General features: G+C 40.5%; 1 protein-coding gene across 17 annotated transcripts in view; it reads right to left on the bottom strand.

The window, feature by feature from the left end:
* The window catches only part of SHISA6 (shisa family member 6), a 470,754-nt gene that overhangs the window by 355,162 nt on the left and 94,803 nt on the right, over nucleotides 1–20,789 (bottom strand). For all 17 annotated transcript variants that reach the window (XM_073579679.1, XM_073579678.1, XM_073579680.1 and 14 more), the window contains one exon: nucleotides 17,997–18,160. In XM_073579679.1, coding sequence (XP_073435780.1) covers nucleotides 17,997–18,160 — 164 coding nt within the window. The remainder of the gene's footprint in view (nucleotides 1–17,996; nucleotides 18,161–20,789) is intronic.

Here is a 20,789-nt window from a genome sequence, read left to right as displayed (position 1 = left end):
TTATCAAGGCAGTAACATGTACTATCTGGGCACTAGAATATTATCTAGGCAGTAACATGTACTATCTGGGCACTAGAATATTATCTAGGCAGTAACATGTACTATCTGGGCTCTGTGGAGCATTATCTAGGTAGTAACATGTACTATCTGGGCTCTGTGGAGCATTATCTAGGCAGTAACATGTACTATCTGGGCTCTGTGGAACATTATCTAGGCAGTAACATGTACTATCTGGGCACTAGAATATTATCAAGGCAGTAACATGTACTATCTAGGCTCTGTGGAGCATTATCTAGGTAGTAACATGTACTATCTGGGCTCGGTGGAGCATTATCTAGGTAGTAACATGTACTATCTGGGCTCTGTGGAACATTATCTAGGTAGTAACATGTACTATCTGGGCTCTGTGGAGCATTATCTAGGTAGTTACATGTACTATCTGTGCTCTGTGGAATATTATCTAGGCAGTAACATGTACTATCTGGGCACTAGAATATTATCAAGGCAGTAACATGTACTATCTGGGCTCTGTGGAGCATTATCTAGGTAGTAACATGTACTATCTGGGCTCTGTGGGGTATTATTTAGGCAGTAACATGTACTATCTGGGCTCGGTGGAATATTATCTAGGCAGTAACATGTACTATCTGGGCACTAGAATATTATCTAGGTAGTAACATGTACTATCTGGGCTCGGTGGAGCATTATCTAGGTAGTAACATGTACTATCTGGGCTCGGTGGAATATTATCTAGGCAGTAACATGTACTATCTGGGCACTAGAATATTATCAAGGCAGTAACATGTACTATCTGGGTTCTGTGGAGCATTATCTAGGTAGTAACATGTACTATCTGGGCTCTGTTGGGTATTATCTAGGTAGTAACATGTACTATCTGGGCTCTGTGGAGCATTATCTAGGTAGTAACATGTACTATCTGGGCTCTGTGGAACATTATCTAGGTAGTAACATGTACTATCTGGGCTCTGTGGAACATTATCTAGGCATTAACATGTACTATCTGGGCTCTGTAGAATATTATCTAGGTAGTAACATGTACTATCTGGGCTCTGTGGAACATTATCTAGGTAGTAACATGTACTATCTGGGCTCTGTTGGGTATTATCTAGGTAGTAACATGTACTATCTGGGCTCTGTGGAGCATTATCTAGGTAGTAACATGTACTATCTGGGCTCTGTGGAACATTATCTAGGCAGTAACATGTACTATCTGGGCTCTGTGGAATATTATCTAGGTAGTAACATGTACTATCTGGGCTCTGTGGAACATTATCTAGGTAGTAACATGTACTATCTGTGCTCTGTGGAATATTATCTAGGTAGTGACGTGTACTATCTGGGCTCGGTGGAGCATTATCTAGGTAGTAACATCTACTATCTGTGCTCTGTGGAATATTATCTAGGCAGTAACATGTACTATCTGGGCACTAGAATATTATCAAGGTAGTAACATGTACTATCTGGGCTCTGTGGGGTATTATTTAGGTAGTAACATGTACTATCTGGGCTCTGTGGAACATTATCTAGGTAGTAACATGTACTATCTGGGCTCTGTTGGGTATTATCTAGGTAGTAACATGTACTATCTGGGCTCTGTTGGGTATTATCTAGGTAGTAACATGTACTATCTGGGCTCTGTTGGGTATTATCTAGGTAGTAACATGTACTATCTGGGCTCTGTTGGGTATTATCTAGGTAGTAACATGTACTATCTGGGCTCTGTTGGGTATTATCTAGGTAGTAACATGTACTATCTGGGCTCTGTGGAACATTATCTAGGTAGTAACATGTACTATTTGGGCTCTGTGGAACATTATCTAGGTAGTAACATGTACTATCTGGGCTCTGTTGGGTATTATCTAGGTAGTAACATGTACTATCTGGGCTCTGTGGAGCATTATCTAGGTAGTAACATGTACTATCTGTGCTCTGTGGAATATTATCTAGGCAGTAACATGTACTATCTGGGCACTAGAATATTATCAAGGCAGTAACATGTACTATCTGGGCTCTGTGGAGCATTATCTAGGTAGTAACATGTACTATCTGGGCTCGGTGGAGCATTATCTAGGTAGTAACATGTACTATCTGGGCTCTGTGGAACATTATCTAGGTAGTAACATGTACTATCTGGGCTCGGTGGACCATTATCTAGGTAGTAACATGTACTATCTGGGCTCTGTGGAACATTATCTAGGTAGTAACATGTACTATCTGGGCTCTGTGGAGCATTATCTAGGTAGTAACATGTACTATCTGGGCTCTGTGGAACATTATCTAGGTAGTAACATGTACTATCTGGGCTCTGTGGAACATTATCTAGGTAGTAACATGTACTATCTGGGCACTAGAATATTATCTAGGTAGTAACGTGTACTATCTGGGCTCTGTGGAACATTATCTAGGTAGTAACATGTACTATCTGGGCTCTGTGGAACATTATCTAGGTAGTAACATGTACTATCTGGGCACTAGAATATTATCTAGGTAGTAACGTGTACTATCTGGGCTCTGTGGAATATTATCTAGGTAGTAACATGTACTATCTGGGCTCGGTGGAGCATTATCTAGGTAGTAACATGTACTATCTGGGCTCTGTGGAATATTATCTAGGTAGTAACATGTAGTATCTGGGCTCTGTGGAATATTATCTAGGTAGTAACGTGTAATATCTGGGCACGGTGGAGCATTATCTAGGTAGTAACATCTACTATCTGTGCTCTGTGGAATATTATCTAGGCAGTAACATGTACTATTTGGGCACTAGAATATTATCTAGGCAGTAACATGTACTATCTGGGCACTAGAATATTATCTAGGCAGTAACATGTACTATCTGGGCACTAGAATATTATCTAGGCAGTAACATGTACTATCTGGGCTCTGTGGAGCATTATCTAGGTAGTAACATGTACTATCTGGGCTCTGTGGAGCATTATCTAGGCAGTAACATGTACTATCTGGGCTCTGTGGAACATTATCTAGGCAGTAACATGTACTATCTGGGCTCTGTGGAATATTATCTAGGTAGTAACATGTACTATCTGGGCTCTGTGGAATATTATCTAGGTAGTAACGTGTACTATCTGGGCTCTAGAATATTATCAAGGCAGTAACATGTACTATCTGGGCACTAGAATATTATCTAGGCAGTAACATGTACTATCTGGGCACTAGAATAGTATCTAGGCAGTAACATGTACTATCTGGGCTCTGTGGAGCATTATCTAGGTAGTAACATGTACTATCTGGGCACTAGAATATTATCTAGGTAGTAACGTGTACTATCTGGGCTCTGTGGAACATTATCTAGGTAGTAACATGTACTATCTGGGCTCTGTGGAGCATTATCTAGGTAGTAACATGTACTATCTGGGCACTAGAATATTATCTAGGTAGTAACGTGTACTATCTGGGCTCTGTGGAATATTATCTAGGTAGTAACATGTACTATCTGGGCTCGGTGGAGCATTATCTAGGTAGTAACATGTACTATCTGGGCTCTGTGGAATATTATCTAGGTAGTAACATGTAGTATCTGGGCTCGGTGGAGCATTATCTAGGTAGTAACATGTACTATCTGGGCTCTGTGGAATATTATCTAGGTAGTAACGTGTAATATCTGGGCACGGTGGAGCATTATCTAGGTAGTAACATCTACTATCTGTGCTCTGTGGAATATTATCTAGGCAGTAACATGTACTATTTGGGCACTAGAATATTATCTAGGCAGTAACATGTACTATCTGGGCACTAGAATATTATCTAGGCAGTAACATGTACTATCTGGGCACTAGAATATTATCTAGGCAGTAACATGTACTATCTGGGCTCTGTGGAGCATTATCTAGGTAGTAACATGTACTATCTGGGCTCTGTGGAGCATTATCTAGGCAGTAACATGTACTATCTGGGCTCTGTGGAACATTATCTAGGCAGTAACATGTACTATCTGGGCTCTGTGGAATATTATCTAGGTAGTAACATGTACTATCTGGGCTCTGTGGAATATTATCTAGGTAGTAACGTGTACTATCTGGGCTCTAGAATATTATCAAGGCAGTAACATGTACTATCTGGGCACTAGAATATTATCTAGGCAGTAACATGTACTATCTGGGCACTAGAATAGTATCTAGGCAGTAACATGTACTATCTGGGCTCTGTGGAGCATTATCTAGGTAGTAACATGTACTATCTGGGCTCTGTGGAGCATTATCTAGGCAGTAACATGTACTATCTGGGCACTAGAATATTATCTAGGCAGTAACATGTACTATCTGGGCACTAGAATATTATCTAGGCAGTAACATGTACTATCTGGGCACTAGAATATTATCTAGGCAGTAACATGTACTATCTGGGCTCTGTGGAGCATTATCTAGGTAGTAACATGTACTATCTGGGCTCTGTGGAGCATTATCTAGGCAGTAACATGTACTATCTGGGCTCTGTGGAATATTATCTAGGTAGTAACATGTACTATCTGGGCTCTGTGGAACATTATCTAGGCAGTAACATGTACTATCTGTGCTCTGTGGAATATTATCTAGGTAGTAACATGTACTATCTGGACTCGGTGGAATATTATCTAGGCAGTAACATGTACTATCTGGGCACTAGAATATTATCAAGGCAGTAACATGTACTATCTGGGCTCTGTGGAGCATTATCTAGGTAGTAACATGTACTATCTGGGCTCTGTGGAATATTATCAATGTAGTAACATGTACTATCTGGGCACTGTGGGGTATTATTTAGGCAGTAACATGTACTATCTGGGCTCTGTGGAATATTATCTAGACAGTAACATGTACTATCTGGGCTCTGTGGAATATTATCTAGGTAGTAACATGTACTCTCTGGGCTCTGTGGAATATTATCTAGACAGTAACATGTACTATCTGGGCTCTGTGGAGCATTATCTAGGTAGTAACATGTACTATCTGGGCTCTGTGGAATATTATCTAGGTAGTAACGTGTACTATCTGGGCTCGGTGGAATATTATCTAGGCAGTAACATGTACTATCTGGGCACTAGAATATTATCAAGGCAGTAACATGTACTATCTGGGCTCTGTGGAGCATTATCTAGGTAGTAACATGTACTATCTGGGCTCTGTGGAATATTATCAATGTAGTAACATGTACTATCTGGGCACTGTGGGGTATTATTTAGGCAGTAACATGTACTATCTGGGCTCTGTGGAATATTATCTAGACAGTAACATGTACTATCTGGGCTCTGTGGAATATTATCTAGGTAGTAACATGTACTATCTGGGCTCTGTGGAATATTATCTAGACAGTAACATGTACTATCTGGGCTCTGTGGAGCATTATCTAGGTAGTAACATGTACTATCTGGGCTCTGTGGAATATTATCTAGGTAGTAACGTGTACTATCTGGGCTCGGTGGAATATTATCTAGGCAGTAACATGTACTATCTGGGCACTAGAATATTATCAAGGCAGTAACATGTACTATCTGGGCTCTGTGGAGCATTATCTAGGTAGTAACATGTACTATCTGGGCTCTGTGGAATATTATCAATGTAGTAACATGTACTATCTGGGCACTGTGGGGTATTATTTAGGCAGTAACATGTACTATCTGGGCTCTGTGGAATATTATCTAGGTAGTAACATGTACTCTCTGGGCACTGTGGGGTATTATTTAGGCAGTAACATGTACTATCTGGGCACTAGAATATTATCAAGGCAGTAACATGTACTATCTGGGCTCTGTGTACTATTATCTAGGCAGTAACATGTACTATCTGGGCTCTCTGTACTATTATCTAGGCAGTAACATGTACTATCTGGGCACTAGAATATTATCAAGGCAGTAACATGTACTATCTGGGCTCTGTGGGGTATTATTTAGGTAGTAACATGTACTATCTGGGCTCTGTGGAATATTATCAAGGTAGTAACATGTACTATCTGGGCACTGTGGGGTATTATTTAGGCAGTAACATGTACTATCTGGGCTCTGTGGAATATTATCTAGACAGTAACATGTACTATCTGGGCTCTGTGGAATATTATCTAGACAGTAACATGTACTATCTGGGCTCTGTGGAATATTATCTAGGTAGTAACATGTACTCTCTGGGCTCTGTGGAATATTATCTAGACAGTAACATGTACTATCTGGGCTCTGTGGAGCATTATCTAGGTAGTAACATGTACTATCTGGGCTCTGTGGAATATTATCTAGGTAGTAACGTGTACTATCTGGGCTCGGTGGAATATTATCTAGGCAGTAACATGTACTATCTGGGCACTAGAATATTATCAAGGCAGTAACATGTACTATCTGGGCTCTGTGGAGCATTATCTAGGTAGTAACATGTACTATCTGGGCTCTGTGGAATATTATCAATGTAGTAACATGTACTATCTGGGCACTGTGGGGTATTATTTAGGCAGTAACATGTACTATCTGGGCTCTGTGGAATATTATCTAGGTAGTAACATGTACTCTCTGGGCACTGTGGGGTATTATTTAGGCAGTAACATGTACTATCTGGGCACTAGAATATTATCAAGGCAGTAACATGTACTATCTGGGCTCTGTGTACTATTATCTAGGCAGTAACATGTACTATCTGGGCTCTCTGTACTATTATCTAGGCAGTAACATGTACTATCTGGGCACTAGAATATTATCAAGGCAGTAACATGTACTATCTGGGCTCTGTGGGGTATTATTTAGGTAGTAACATGTACTATCTGGGCTCTGTGGAATATTATCAAGGTAGTAACATGTACTATCTGGGCACTGTGGGGTATTATTTAGGCAGTAACATGTACTATCTGGGCTCTGTGGAATATTATCTAGACAGTAACATGTACTATCTGGGCTCTGTGGAATATTATCTAGACAGTAACATGTACTATCTGGGCTCTGTGGAATATTATCTAGGTAGTAACATGTACTCTCTGGGCACTGTGGGGTATTATTTAGGCAGTAACATGTACTATCTGGGCACTAGAATATTATCAAGGCAGTAACATGTACTATCTGGGCACTAGAATATTATCAAGGTAGTAACATGTACTATCTGGGCTCTGTGGACTATTATCTAGGTAGTAACATGTACTATCTGGGCTCTGTGTACTATTATCTAGGCAGTAACATGTACTATCTGGGCTCTGTGTACTATTATCTAGGCAGTAACATGTACTATCTGGGCACTAGAATATTATCTAGGTAGTAACATGTACTATCTGGGCTCTGTGGAATATTATCAAGGTAGTAACATGTACTATCTGGGCACTGTGGGGTATTATTTAGGTAGTAACATGTACTATCTGGGCACTAGAATATTATCTAGGCAGTAACATGTACTATCTGGGCTCTGTGGAATATTATCTAGACAGTAACATGTACTATCTGGGCTCTGTGGAATATTATCTAGACAGTAACATGTACTATCTGGGCTCTGTGGAATATTATCTAGACAGTAACATGTACTATCTGGGCTCTGTGGAATATTATCTAGACAGTAACATGTACTATCTGGGCTCTGTGGAATATTATCTAGACAGTAACATGTACTATCTGGGCTCTGTGGAATATTATCTAGACAGTAACATGTACTATCTGGGCTCTGTGGACTATTATCTAGGCAGTAACATGTACTATCTGGGCTCTGTGTACTATTATTTAGGTAGTAACATGTACTATCTGGGCACTAGAATATTATCTAGGCAGTAACATGTACTATCTGGGCTCTGTGTACTATTATCTAGGCAGTAACATGTACTATCTGGGCTCTGTGGAGCATTATCTAGGTAGTAACATGTACTATCTGGGCTCTGTGTACTATTATCTAGGTAGTAACATGTACTATCTGGGCTCTGTGGAATATTATCTAGGCAGTAACATGTACTATCTGGGCTCTGTGGACTATTATCTAGGCAGTAACATGTACTATCTGGGCTCTGTGGACTATTATCTAGGCAGTAACATGTACTATCTGGGCTCTGTGGAATATTATCTAGGCAGTAACATGTACTATCTGGGCTCTGTGGAGCATTATCTAGGCAGTAACATGTACTATCTGGGCTCTGTGTACTATTATCTAGGTAGTAACATGTACTATCTGGGCTCTGTGGACTATTATCTAGGCAGTAACATGTACTATCTGGGCTCTGTGGAGCATTATCTAGGTAGTAACATGTACTATCTGGGCTCTGTGGAGCATTATCTAGGTAGTAACATGTACTATCTGGGCTCTGTGGAATATTATCTAGGCAGTAACATGTACTCTCTGGGCACTAAGGTGCATTATCTGGGCAGCTACATGTGTTAACTATCCAGACACTAGATTTTCGAATGCTTTTATCCATGTATATTTTTGTGTTTTTTTAATGCTTTCTTTTGAGATTTTGAATTCTTCTATGAAACCTCTGGATCCTTGCCTCCCCCATGTATGTTCCTTTACACGAAGTCATCTGAAGACGTCACCCTTAATGTACACCTTTTTGACCCCATCCTCTGACACTTTGATGATCATGAAGAAGTGAAGATGAGAATAATCAGGGAGTAAGGAAAATGAGAAACGCAAAGTTTACACAAATTTTCAAACTCTCCAGTTGTCAAGGAACCTTATTTCTGAAGAACTTTAACGACTTAAAACAGTTGAACTCCCAGAATAATCCAGAAAGTTGAAAAAAAACCCTATAAAACTATTTCTAAACCTAATCTATGAGGCACCAAACAGTGTCAATTACACCAGCCATGTGTCATCCCTTTCCCGTCACCTACTGTATAATGAGAGCACAACGCGTTTCGCTGCCAAAATCTCATTCTGCTTTCTTCCTAAGCTTCTTGTAAGCTTCCTTCTCTTCTTTCCTAATCAATACGATTGCCATGGTTACTTAAATGTCATAAATATCACAACAGTTCAGGTATGGGCTACAACGAGAGAGTGTTCTTACTAGTGCTAGATGAGTCTGTTTAACGGTACCTTTATCAGGAGTGGAGCTGAAGAAGATGCAAAATTGTATATTCCGGCTGTACATTGGAAGGTTTTAGAGTCCAGGTTTCTTAAAGATACCTACTTTTGATCTAAGGAATAGAGGAACATTTGCATTTGAGCCCTCTAATTTGAGCCAATTGACAGATTTCTATTATCATATTGATATATTGATATATTGATGATACTGCATCTTGGGGCTAGGGTAACGAGGGCACTTGTCCTTTTAAGCATTTAAGGAAACCAGGATGGATGAACACAGAACTTAAGCACATGCTAAAAAGGAAGAAAAAAATGTTTATAAAATGGAAAGAGGGAGGCATATCTAAAGAAGAATATAATGCTGTCTGCAGAACCTGCAGGGCACAAATCAGATTAGCTAAAGCTGAAAATGAACTGAGGCTTGCAAGAGATGTCAAAAGCAATAATAAAGGATTTTGGGGATATGTCAAAAGTAAAAGAAAAGTCAAAGATGCTATAGGATTTTTACAGGATGAAAATGATGAAATGGTAAGACAGGATGTTGAGAAGGCTGAACTTTTAAATTCCTATTTTGCATCTGTTTTCTCTCAGAAAGGAAATGCAACATCAACTGTTATTCACTGTCCTATTAAGGGAATAGAAGAATCCAGGATATCTATAAACAGAAAGATAGTGAGGAAACACTTAGCTAACCTAAATGAATTCAAGTCTCCAGGTCCAGATGAATTACACCCCAGAGTACTGAAGGAGATAGCAGAAGAAATTTTTGAACCCCTCTCCATAATCTTTGAAAATTCTTGGAGAACAGGAGAAGTGCCAGAAGACTGGAGAAGAGCAAATGTTGTTCCTATCTTCAAAAAGGGGAAGAAGGTGGACCCAGGCAACTATAGGCCGGTGAGTCTGACTTCTATACCAGGAAAGATCTTTGAACAAATTATTAAACAACATGTATGTCAATACCTGGATAAGAATGAAGTGATTAAACAGAGTCAGCATGGGTTTGTAACTGATAAGTCATGTCAGACTAACTTAATTTCCTTCTATGACGGTATCACTGATTGGGTGGATCAAGGAAATGCTGTAGATATAGTATATCTTGACTTCAGCAAAGCATTTGACAAAGTCTCTCATACAATCCTTATTGAAAAAATGACTAAGTATGGAATGGACAAGGCAACTGTTAGGTGGATTCATAACTGGCTTAGTGATCGGACCCAAAGAGTGGTCGTAAATGGCTGCACATCCAGTTGGAAGAATGTCTCAAGTGGGGTACCACAGGGCTCTGTCCTGGGCCCTGTATTGTTCAACATCTTTATCAACGATTTAGATGAAGGAATTGAGGGTAAACTGATTAAATTTGCTGATGACACAAAGCTAGGAGGGATAGCTAATACTAGAGAAGAGAGAGAGAGGATTCAAAAAGATTTAAATAAACTGGAGAAGTGGGCAGCAACTAACAGAATGGTTTTTAACAGGGAGAAATGCAAAGTACTACATCTGGGCAATAAAAATGAAAAAAGCATATATAGAATGGGAGGAATAGGGCTAAGTGACAGCACATGTGAAAAAGACTTGGGTATACTAATAGATCACAGACTGAATATGAGTCAACAGTGTGATGCAGCAGCAAAAAAGGCAAATGCAATTCTAGGATGTATTAACAGAAGCATACAGTCTAGATCACGTGAAGTCATTATTTCCCTCTACTCCTCTTTAGTCAGACCTCATCTGGAATATTGTGTCCAGTTTTGGGCACCACATTTTAAAAAAGACATCAACAAACTGGAGCAAGTTCAGAAAAGAGCGACCAGAATGGTGACCGGTCTGCAAACCCTGTCTTATGAGGAAAGGTTGCAGGATTTGGGAATGTTTAGTTTGCAAAAGAGAAGACTGAGAGGAGACTTAATAGCTGTCTACAAATATCTAAAGGGCTGTCACATTGTAGAAGGATCAACTTTATTCTCATTTGCACAAGGAAAGACTAGAAGCAATGGGATGAAACTGAATGGGAAGAGACACAGATTAGATATTAGAAAAAACTTTTTGACAGTTAGAGTGATCAATGAGTGGAACAGGCTGCCACGAGAAGTGGTGAGTTCTCCTTCAATGGAAGTCTTCAAACAGAGGCTGGACAGACATCTGACTGGGATGATTTAGCGAATCCTGCTTTGAGCAGGGGGTTGGACCAGATGGCCCAGGAGGTCCCTTCCAACTCTACGATTCTATGATTCTATGATTCTATGATTCTAAGGGTCTATGGGGCAAGAGAGGAGACCGTGGTATAGAATAATCGTTTCATCAATTTTCTGGAATTAGTCACTCTAGCAGGGGCTTCTTACGTTCTTACCCAAATTTTAGGCGCTCAGGATAACCAAAGTCATCTAGCTGACTAAAGAGATCCATTAGGGGCAAATTTCTTTCTGGAATTGCGCATTTTGCTTTTAGCATTTGTTACCCAAATTTAAAGAATATTCTGACTCTGAGGGAACATTGGCACTGGACCTTGTAGATCACTGAAAGAGTTCATTGTAGTCATAGCATATAGAATAAAGTTAAGAATGATCCTTCTATCAAATTTCTACTATTGCACCATCTTGCCCACATTTCATATTTCGTTACCTAGATATAGATTTTCCAGAGTCCCGAGGCCATGAAAACATTGGCACCATAGGGAAGGAAGAGGGTAGTATGCAGTTTAGAGGTCTAGTACGAACAAGAGATTTGAACGCAGCTTAGAATGATCTCTGGCTTCGCTTTGTACAATTGTGCACTCTTGCAAAATTTTACCCAAATTTTATGAGTCTTCAAATTCTACAGTATCAGGGAACATCGACACTGGACCTTTTAGTTGACTGACAGACTCCATTTGAGGCAAGAGATTGAAACACAGTTTAGAATGATTCTTCAAACAAATTTTGTAATTTCATACAAAATCCAGATTTCTCACTCTTTTACCCAAATTTAAAGTCTACCGAGTCTCCGGAGTGGGGGAACATTGGTTTTCTAGCTAACTGAAAAAGCACAATAATGGGAAGATATTTTTTGGCCTCTAGGCTATTGGCTAACAACATTTGTTACCAGAATGTAGTAAGTCTGAAGGAACATTGGCACTGGACCTTCTAACTGACCAAAAGAGTGCACCGGTGTCAAAAATTTCGAAGGAGTCATCAATCAAATTTCGGCAATTGTGCGCTCTATCTCTGTCAGATTTCATACTTCTTTACCCAAATTTAGTCTTCGGAGTCATTGTGCCGGGGAAATATTGTCGCAGAAGACTTCTAAAAAAGCCACTGGTGGATGGGGAGAGAGTAGAACACAGTTTAGAATGATCCTTTCACCAACTTTCTGGAGTTGCACATAAAGTCCAGATTTCAATTGCCAAAATTTAGAGTTTTAGGAGTCACAGGGCCAGAAAAACATTGGCACGAGAGTCTTAGAATGTACTAAAAGGTTCAATTGGGGGAAAACAGTAGAACGCAGTTTAGAATGATTCCACAATTAACTTTCAGAAATTGAGTATTTTACCCAAATTTTTCGTTTCCTTACCAAAATTTCTTATTTTTTTTTACCCAGATGTCTTATTTATTTACTCAAATTTAGGGGCACGGGGGAATATTGACGTGAACCTTCTAACTATCGAAGAGTCCATTGGGGAAGAGTTTAGAAAGTTCCCTCAACTTTTTGTAGTTGTGTACAAAATCCAAATTTCTTACTCTTGGGTGAACATTGGTCTCGAAACTCGCCTGAAAATCTTCCTAACTGGCCAGAGATTTTTTTTTTTCCAGCTTTTTTCTCAGTCCAGTACCTAACCTTTATCTCTGTATCTGTGTTCCGTATAAAGGCAGAAACTAATTTCTCTGATATATTACCAAGGATAATCAAGTCTGAAATTTCCATCTCTTTTTCCTGTATCCCAAGGCAGACTCTTACCGCCTGACCCTGCTCAATAACCTCAGAAAAGCCGATGCACGGCAATCAATAAAGCACTTTAAGATCTTTACTTAATCCTTATTCAGACGCATAACTAATTGACTGTAAAATGATGTCAGGAATGTTAATCTATATGATGGAAAGCTTGGATTACATGAACGCCGATGCCGAGAATGAAAAAACATTGCATGTATATACCCTATTTTACATACCCTATATACAGTGATTGGGAATGAATTCTGAGCTTATAGCCATTTTTGTGGTTTTTTTCCCCCCTTAGACTTTACTTGATGTTTCACTTGTTAGAGCAGCAGTATGTTCTCCAGAGTTGTCTTTCCTACTAAGTTGCCACCATATTGGGTCTCCTCTCTTGGTCACACTTATGTACAGTTTATGCTCGAAAAATATGTTCAAGTCTCCACACCTGCATGTCTCTTGGCTGTTGGACAGCCGCAGCACGTGCAGGGATTGCCTAACAAACAGGTAGTCCATGCATGTGTTGCAGCTGTCGAACAGCCGTGAGACATGCAGCCGCGGGGACTCGAACATATTTTTCAAGCGTGCCGAAGTCCTCTATGAACCCCGTCCATCAGTCTATTATTTCTCCCCATTTCTCCCAACCACATGCAGTGTTTCTAAAGTACTGTTGACTCGCTGACTTCCTAGAATTTTTCTGCTGTTTTCAGAAATGTGGCATCAAATTTTAAAAACCAAACAATGACATTGACATAATATATTTTTTCTATTCATTTTTATTACATTTTTTTATTCTAAATAGTTTTGTAAGCTTAGCCCTAAACCTAAACTTAACCCTAACCATAAACCTATCCCTAACAATAAATTTAACCCTAGCTCTAACTGTAAACCTAACCCGAGCTATAAGTGAAACCCTAGCCCTAACCATAAACCAAAACCTAACCTAATCCTAGCTCTAGCCTTAACCCTAACCCCAACCATAAACCTAACCTTAGCCTTAACCTTAACCATAACTATAAACCTTAACCTAGCCTAATTCTTGCTCTAGCCATAAACCTAACTCTAACCCAAGCCTTAACCCTAGCCCTAACCATAAACCTAACTCGAACACTAACCTAAACCCTAACCATAGACTTAACCATAGATCTATGGCAGGGTTCCCCAACTCCAGTCCTCAAGGCCCACCAACAGGTCATGTTTTCAGGATTTTCCTTGTATTGTACAGGTGATGCAATTATCACATGGGCAATACTAAGGAAATCCTGAAAACATGACCTGTTGGTGGGCCTTGAGGACTGGAGTTGGGGAACCTTGATCTACGGTATCTGTTATTAATTGGTCACTGAGGAGGAGAGCAGGTCCAGGCTAAGCCACAGAAAACCAGAGAGGTTGGTACCTAAGCGGATTGCAGACCCCTGATCCTATCCACACAACTAGCAGTAGCCGTGGAGTGTGCCTACGATGATCCTAGACGCCTCGACACAGCCAGAGAGCTAACTTAGCCTAAAGCAAGAAAGGGGAAATCTAAACAGCCCCGGAGCAGACCCGAAAGGAACAGATAGCCCCCAAACATATATTGTCGGTGAGACAAGATGAAAACACAAACACAGGCAGGAAAATAGACTGAGCAAATGATGGGGCCCACACTGACTAGACAGGACAGGAAAGGAAAGACACTGTCTGCAATCACGCCACAAAAACCCTGCAAAAAGTCCAACACGACTGATGCAAAAAACACTGAAGTCACACGACATCGTCCCCCACTATATCAGCACTCTGGTATATTCTGAAAGAAGAGCAAAAAGAGACCAGTCTAACAGGGGATAAAACAAACTGGCACAAGCAGTAACATATGGGCGGTGATTCAGCACAGCCCCAGCCGGTGCTGGCTGACCCGCACCAAGAAGAGATAGAAAAAAACAGATCAAATGCAAACAGAATAGCAAATGAACCACTTGGCTGAACATGCAGGGACAGAGCTGGAGAAATCAGACCTCAGGAGGAACAGGAAGCAAATCACCAGCAGGGATAGAGGGAGTCGGTTGTCTTAAATCCCAATCTGAAACCCCAGATCTCCAATCATCATCATGATTATAAGGTGGCAAGCCTCTGTCAATCAGATCAGCTCCATTACCTCCAGTAACCACCAGAGGGAGCCCAGAAAGAGAACTCGCAACCCCTTTGTCGATCTGACTAGCTCCACTACCTTCAGTAATAACCAGAGGGAGGCCAGAAAGAGAATTCACAACAGGCATCCTGCTGGTGCATAGGTATTCTGACCTGTTGCTGGTAAGGCTGGTTTATTTTTTGTGATGTTTTTTCAACTCAGGGACTGGTCAACCACCCACTCCATGAATTTGTAGGTTTGTTAGTGGTTGCTCCGCCAGTATTTTGCCCGCCTTTATCAAGGGGGTCTACTTCATCCTGCTAGCGCATTGGTGATCTGACCTGTTCTTGGTAAGGTAGTTTATTTTTTTATGATGTTTTCTAACCATAGCCCTAATCTTAATTCTAGGCCTAATCCAAACCTTAATTCGAACCTTAATACTATCCTTAATTCAAATCTTAAACATAACCTTAATACTAGCCCTAATCCAAACCTTAACCCTAACCTCAATACTATCCCTAATCCAAACCTTAACCTTAATCCTATCCCTAATCCAAACCTTAACACTAGACCCAATCCAAAGCTTAACCCTAACCTTAGTACTAGCCCTAATGCAAACCTTAACCTAAATTCTATCTCTAATCCAAACCTTAACCCTAACCTTACTACTAGCCCTTAATCCATACTTTATCCCTAATCCTAATCCAAAGCTTAAACCTTAATACAAACCCCAATTCAAACCTTAACCCTAACTTTAATACAAGCCCTAATCCAAACCTTAACCCTATCCTTAATACTAGCCCTAATCCAAACCTTAACCCTAACCTTAACACTAGCTCTAATCCAAACCTTAACCCTATCCTTAACACTAGCCCTAATCCAAACCTTAACCCTATCCTTAATACTAGCCCTAATCCAAACCTTAACCCTACCCTTAACACTAGCCCTAATCCAAACCTTAACCCTACCCTTAACACTAGCCCTAATCCAAACCTTAACCCTAACCTTAACACTAGCCCTAATCCAAACCTTAACCCTATCCTTAATGCTAGCCCTAATCCAAACCTTAACCCTAACCTTAATGCTAGCCCTAATCCAAACCTTAACCCTAACCTTAATACTAGCCCTAATCCAAATGTTAACCCTAGCCTTAATACTAGCCCTAATCCAAATGTTAACCCTAGCCTTAATATTAGCCCTAATGCAAACCTTAACCCTAACTGTAGCCCTAACCATAAATCTAACCCTAGCCCTAGCTCTATCCTTAAGTCTAAGGGACAGGGTTAGAAAAAGTATGTAGATATTTTACATTTATCATTTTTTATGAGTCAGAGGAGCGGCTGAGACCTGCAGGAGTGAGCAGTGCAGCCCATGTGCAGAGCCATTAAATCAATACTAAAAAGCGCAGAGATAACTTTGTCATCGGCTGTTGCAATTGGCATAAGGAGCGACCAAGATGACAAAGCTTACGGCATCATACTGAGATTTTTCACATCTCATTGCCTGCTGGGAGGGAACTCACTGCTTCCAGGTGCTGCTCCTAGAAGAACATACTCAGTTCTGTGGAATCCTAGCTCATTTGATGTTAGCAACAGGGGGTAAAATTTAGAATTTGGGCCCTTTGATTACCCATTGAGATGCCATTGGCTCTGCACAAAATATCACTGGGCTTCACCTAGCTATGGTGTAAGGTGTGATAATAAATTGTATCAAGGCTTGCACCAACATGAGCAGCTCACAGTCATGGAATGTTGTCACTTCTTCTTGAAGAGTTTGGAGGAACTGAAATGCTACTTACATTAGAAAGATGGATAACTTTTTTTTTTTTAGGACAAATTGATAGTGACCCATTTATGAAAAAAAAAACAGAAAATCCCTTTAATTTTAACATTTTATAATCCATCAATCCCAAAAATCTAAATTTGCATAAAGCCAAAATTCACACTGCTGATGATATTTTTATGTAAGTGTATAACACCACCGGTACATCAGATGGGGGATAACATATGGCAATATATAAAGTATTTGCCTTTGAACAACTTGACATATGTTTTTCATATTTATAGAGCAATGCAAAAAAAAAAGCAAGAAAAAAAAAACAACAACATGTAAATTGAAGGCTTGAAAGCTTCAAGATGGTTCATGTGTGTCACTAAAAAAAAAAGAGAAAACCAGAAAGGAAAACATCTAAGTAGTACAGGTTTACTCTACCCGGGTTACGGCACCTTTTAATTATCCCGTGTAGACGAGAAGATCACTGCAAAGGAACAGGTTGGCTCCTCCTTCCCTTGTTTGATGATGTCATGGAGTGGGAGGAGATCTTAATCACTTAGCACCACCCACGAGGAGCAGGCAGGTGCAGAACTCTCCTATTACACAACACCTACAAGTCAGGAAATGTCTATTCCATAGGAATCTATATGTGGCCACCCAGTGGTTGTCATGTAGATTGCTGCCAGTAAATGGTTTTGCTAGAAAGTCATGATAATATATTGAATTTGGAGTCCTTATCCAAACTTGAGCAAAGGTAAAAGTGGACACATCTGTACAACGGCAAGGCGGTAAAATATCTGAGTGGCTATAAAATAGACTCCTTTAATCCCCAGCAAAGTAATACGAATAAGTGAATGAAATCAGAACCAAGTTTTTACGACCTTGAAACTTAAACTGGTATTAACCATTCGAAGCTGTAAATGCAAATTCCTAGCGATAGTATTCTCAGTATTGATCACCTAATTTATCTCATAAGAGAAAGTAATCAGAAATGACTTCACATGTTACATGACCACAGTACACCACCTGATGACAGAAATTCCAGAAAATTATGAGGAGGTGGCCTCCAGTGATTTTGAGTTATGGAGCCTTGTCTGGATTCTTTGTTCATTTCATAAGACCAACAAGATCTAGTTCACATCTCTGGTTTCCACCACATATACAATGTATGACCGATCTACCTTCTCAAAACTGTGAAGAACATTTAAAGAACCCACCTGTACCATGGTTAGTCTTGGTCGTTCGCACCGGAGTATACTGATTTTTTGACGTTCTTACAGGCGTATTGTCTTTGGGAGAGTTATCAACAGCGGAGATGGCCTCTCGTTCACAGTGTGGGATAGGTATCGGCCCCTGTTGTATCAAAATGTCCGCAAGTGCCCTGAGAAAGAAATAACATAATTAGGAGATATCAATGGGGACATCAAGGCACTCCTAATAGAGAATTTATTTATATAATAATAATAATAATTTTATTTCTATAGCGCCAAAATATTCCGCAGCACTTTACATTTCAGAGGGGACTTGTACAGACGATAGACATTACAGCATAACAATAATCACATAGGTCATAAAAGATACCAAGAGGAATGAGGGCCCCGCTCGCAAGCTTACAGTCTATGAGGAAAAGGGGAGACACGAAAAGGTGGGTGGCAACAGTTGCCCTGACTGTATGGACCAGCCATAGTGTTATGTGTGTAACAGTACAGACACAGAGGGCTAATGGATGCATAAAGCATGTGGGAACATGATGCGGGGAACCTGGTTATGGTAAAACTTTTGGCTGTGCCACACAGGGATAGTTAGGTTAATGTGTTGAGGTGGTAGGCCAGTCTGAATAAATGCGTTTTTAGGGCACGCTTAAAATTGTGGGGATTGGGGACTAATCGTATTGACCTGGGAAGTGCATTCCAAAGAATTGGCGCAGCACGTGTATAGCCTTGGAGATGGGAGTGGGAGGTTCTGATTATTGAGGATCCTAACCTCAGGTCATCAGCAGAATGGAGGGCACGGGTAGGGTGGTATACTGAAACAAGGGAGGAGTTTAGGGTGGTGCTGAGCCATGGAGAGCTTTGTGGGTGACGGTAATAAGTTTGTACTGGATTCTGGAGTGGATGGGTAGCCAGTGTAAGGACTTGCACAAGGTAGAGGCATCGGTGTAACGATTGGTGAGGAATATGATCCTGGCTGCAGCATTCAAGACAGATTGGAGAGGGGAGAGTTTGGTAAGAGGGAGACCGATTAGAAGGGAGTTACAATAGTCGAGACGAGAATGAATAAGAGAAACAGTAAGAGTTTTGTGGAGTCGAAAGTAAGAAAAGGTCGAATTCTAGAAATGTTTTTGAGGTGCAGATAACAAGAGCGAGCCAGTGATCGGATGGGGGGGTGAATGAAAGCTCGGAGTCAAGTATCACCCCAAGACAGCGGGCATGAACCAGTGACATCACTGAGACACTTCATAATCATGAGAATACAGTCTATAAATACACCAGGAACCAGTGAAATCACTGAGACACTCATATTCATGAGAATACAGCCTATAACTACACCAGGAACTGGTAACATCACTGAGACACTTCATTTTCATGAAAATACAGCCTATAACTACACCAGGAACCAGTGACATCACTGAGACACTTCATATTCATAAGAATACAGCCTATAACTATACCAGGAACCAGAGACATCACTGAGACACTTCATATTCATGAGAATACAGCCTATAACTACACCAGGAACCAGTGACATCACTGAGACACTTCATAGTCATGAGAATACAGCCTATAACTACACCAGGAACCAGTGACATCACTGAGACACTTCATATTCATGAGAATACAGCCTATAACTACACCAGGAACCAGTGACATCACTGAGACACTTCATATTCATGAGAATACAGCCTATAACTACACCAGGAACCAGTGACATCACTGAGACACTTCATATTCATGAGAACACAGCCTATAACTACACCAGGAATCAGTGACATTATTATTATTTATTATATAGCATCATTGATTCCATGGTGCTGTACATCAGAAGGGGTTACATACAAATTACAGATATCACTTACAGTAAACAAACTAACAATGACAGACTGATACAGAGGGGAGAGGACCCTTTCGGGCTTACATGCTACGAGAAGGTGGGGAAGGAGACATTAGGTTGGAGGGTAACAGCAGTTCCGGTGTTGGTCGAGGTGATATCACCGGTAGCGGTGAGAGAGAAGGAGGTAGCGGGGTCATTTCAGGCTGTAGGCTTTCTTGAAGAGATCAGTTTTCAGGTTCAATCTGAGGGATCCAAATGTGGTTGATAGTCGGACTTGTTGGGGCAAAGAAATCCAGGGAATAGGGGCTATTCGGGAGAAGTCTTGGAGGCGGTTGGGTGAGGAGCGAATAAGTGTGGAGGAGAGAAGAAGGTCTTGGGAGGACCGGAGATTACATGAGGGAAGGTATCGGGAGATTAGTTCAGAGACATATGGGGGAGACATCACTGAGACACTTCATATTCATGAGAATACAGACTATAACTACACCAGGAACCAGTGACATCACTGAGACACTTCATATTCATGAGAATGCAGCCTATAACTACACCAGGAACCAGTGACATCACTGAGACACTTTTTATTCATAAGAATACCGCCTATAACTACACCAGGAACCAGTGACATCACTGAGACACTTCATATTCATGAGAATACAGCCTATAACTACACCAGGAACCAGTGACATCAGTGAGACCCTTCATATTCATGAGAATACAGCCTATAACTACACCAGGTACCAGTGACATCACCGAGACACTTCATATTCATGAGATTACAGCCTATAACTACACCAGGAATCAGTGACATCACTGAGACACTTCATTTTCATGAAAATACAGACTATAACTACACCAGGAACCAGTGACATCACTGAGACATTTCATTTTCATGAAAATACAGTCTATAACTACATCAGGAACCAGTGACATCACTGCGACATTTCATATTCATGAGAACA

This window comes from Dendrobates tinctorius, unplaced genomic scaffold, assembly GCF_039654945.1.
Source record: "Dendrobates tinctorius isolate UK_male_01 unplaced genomic scaffold, ASM3965494v1 ptg000063l, whole genome shotgun sequence".
Lineage (NCBI taxonomy): Eukaryota > Metazoa > Chordata > Amphibia > Anura > Dendrobatidae > Dendrobates > Dendrobates tinctorius.
Note: the sequence above shows the minus strand (reverse complement) of the source record. Positions and strands in the feature narration are given on the sequence as shown.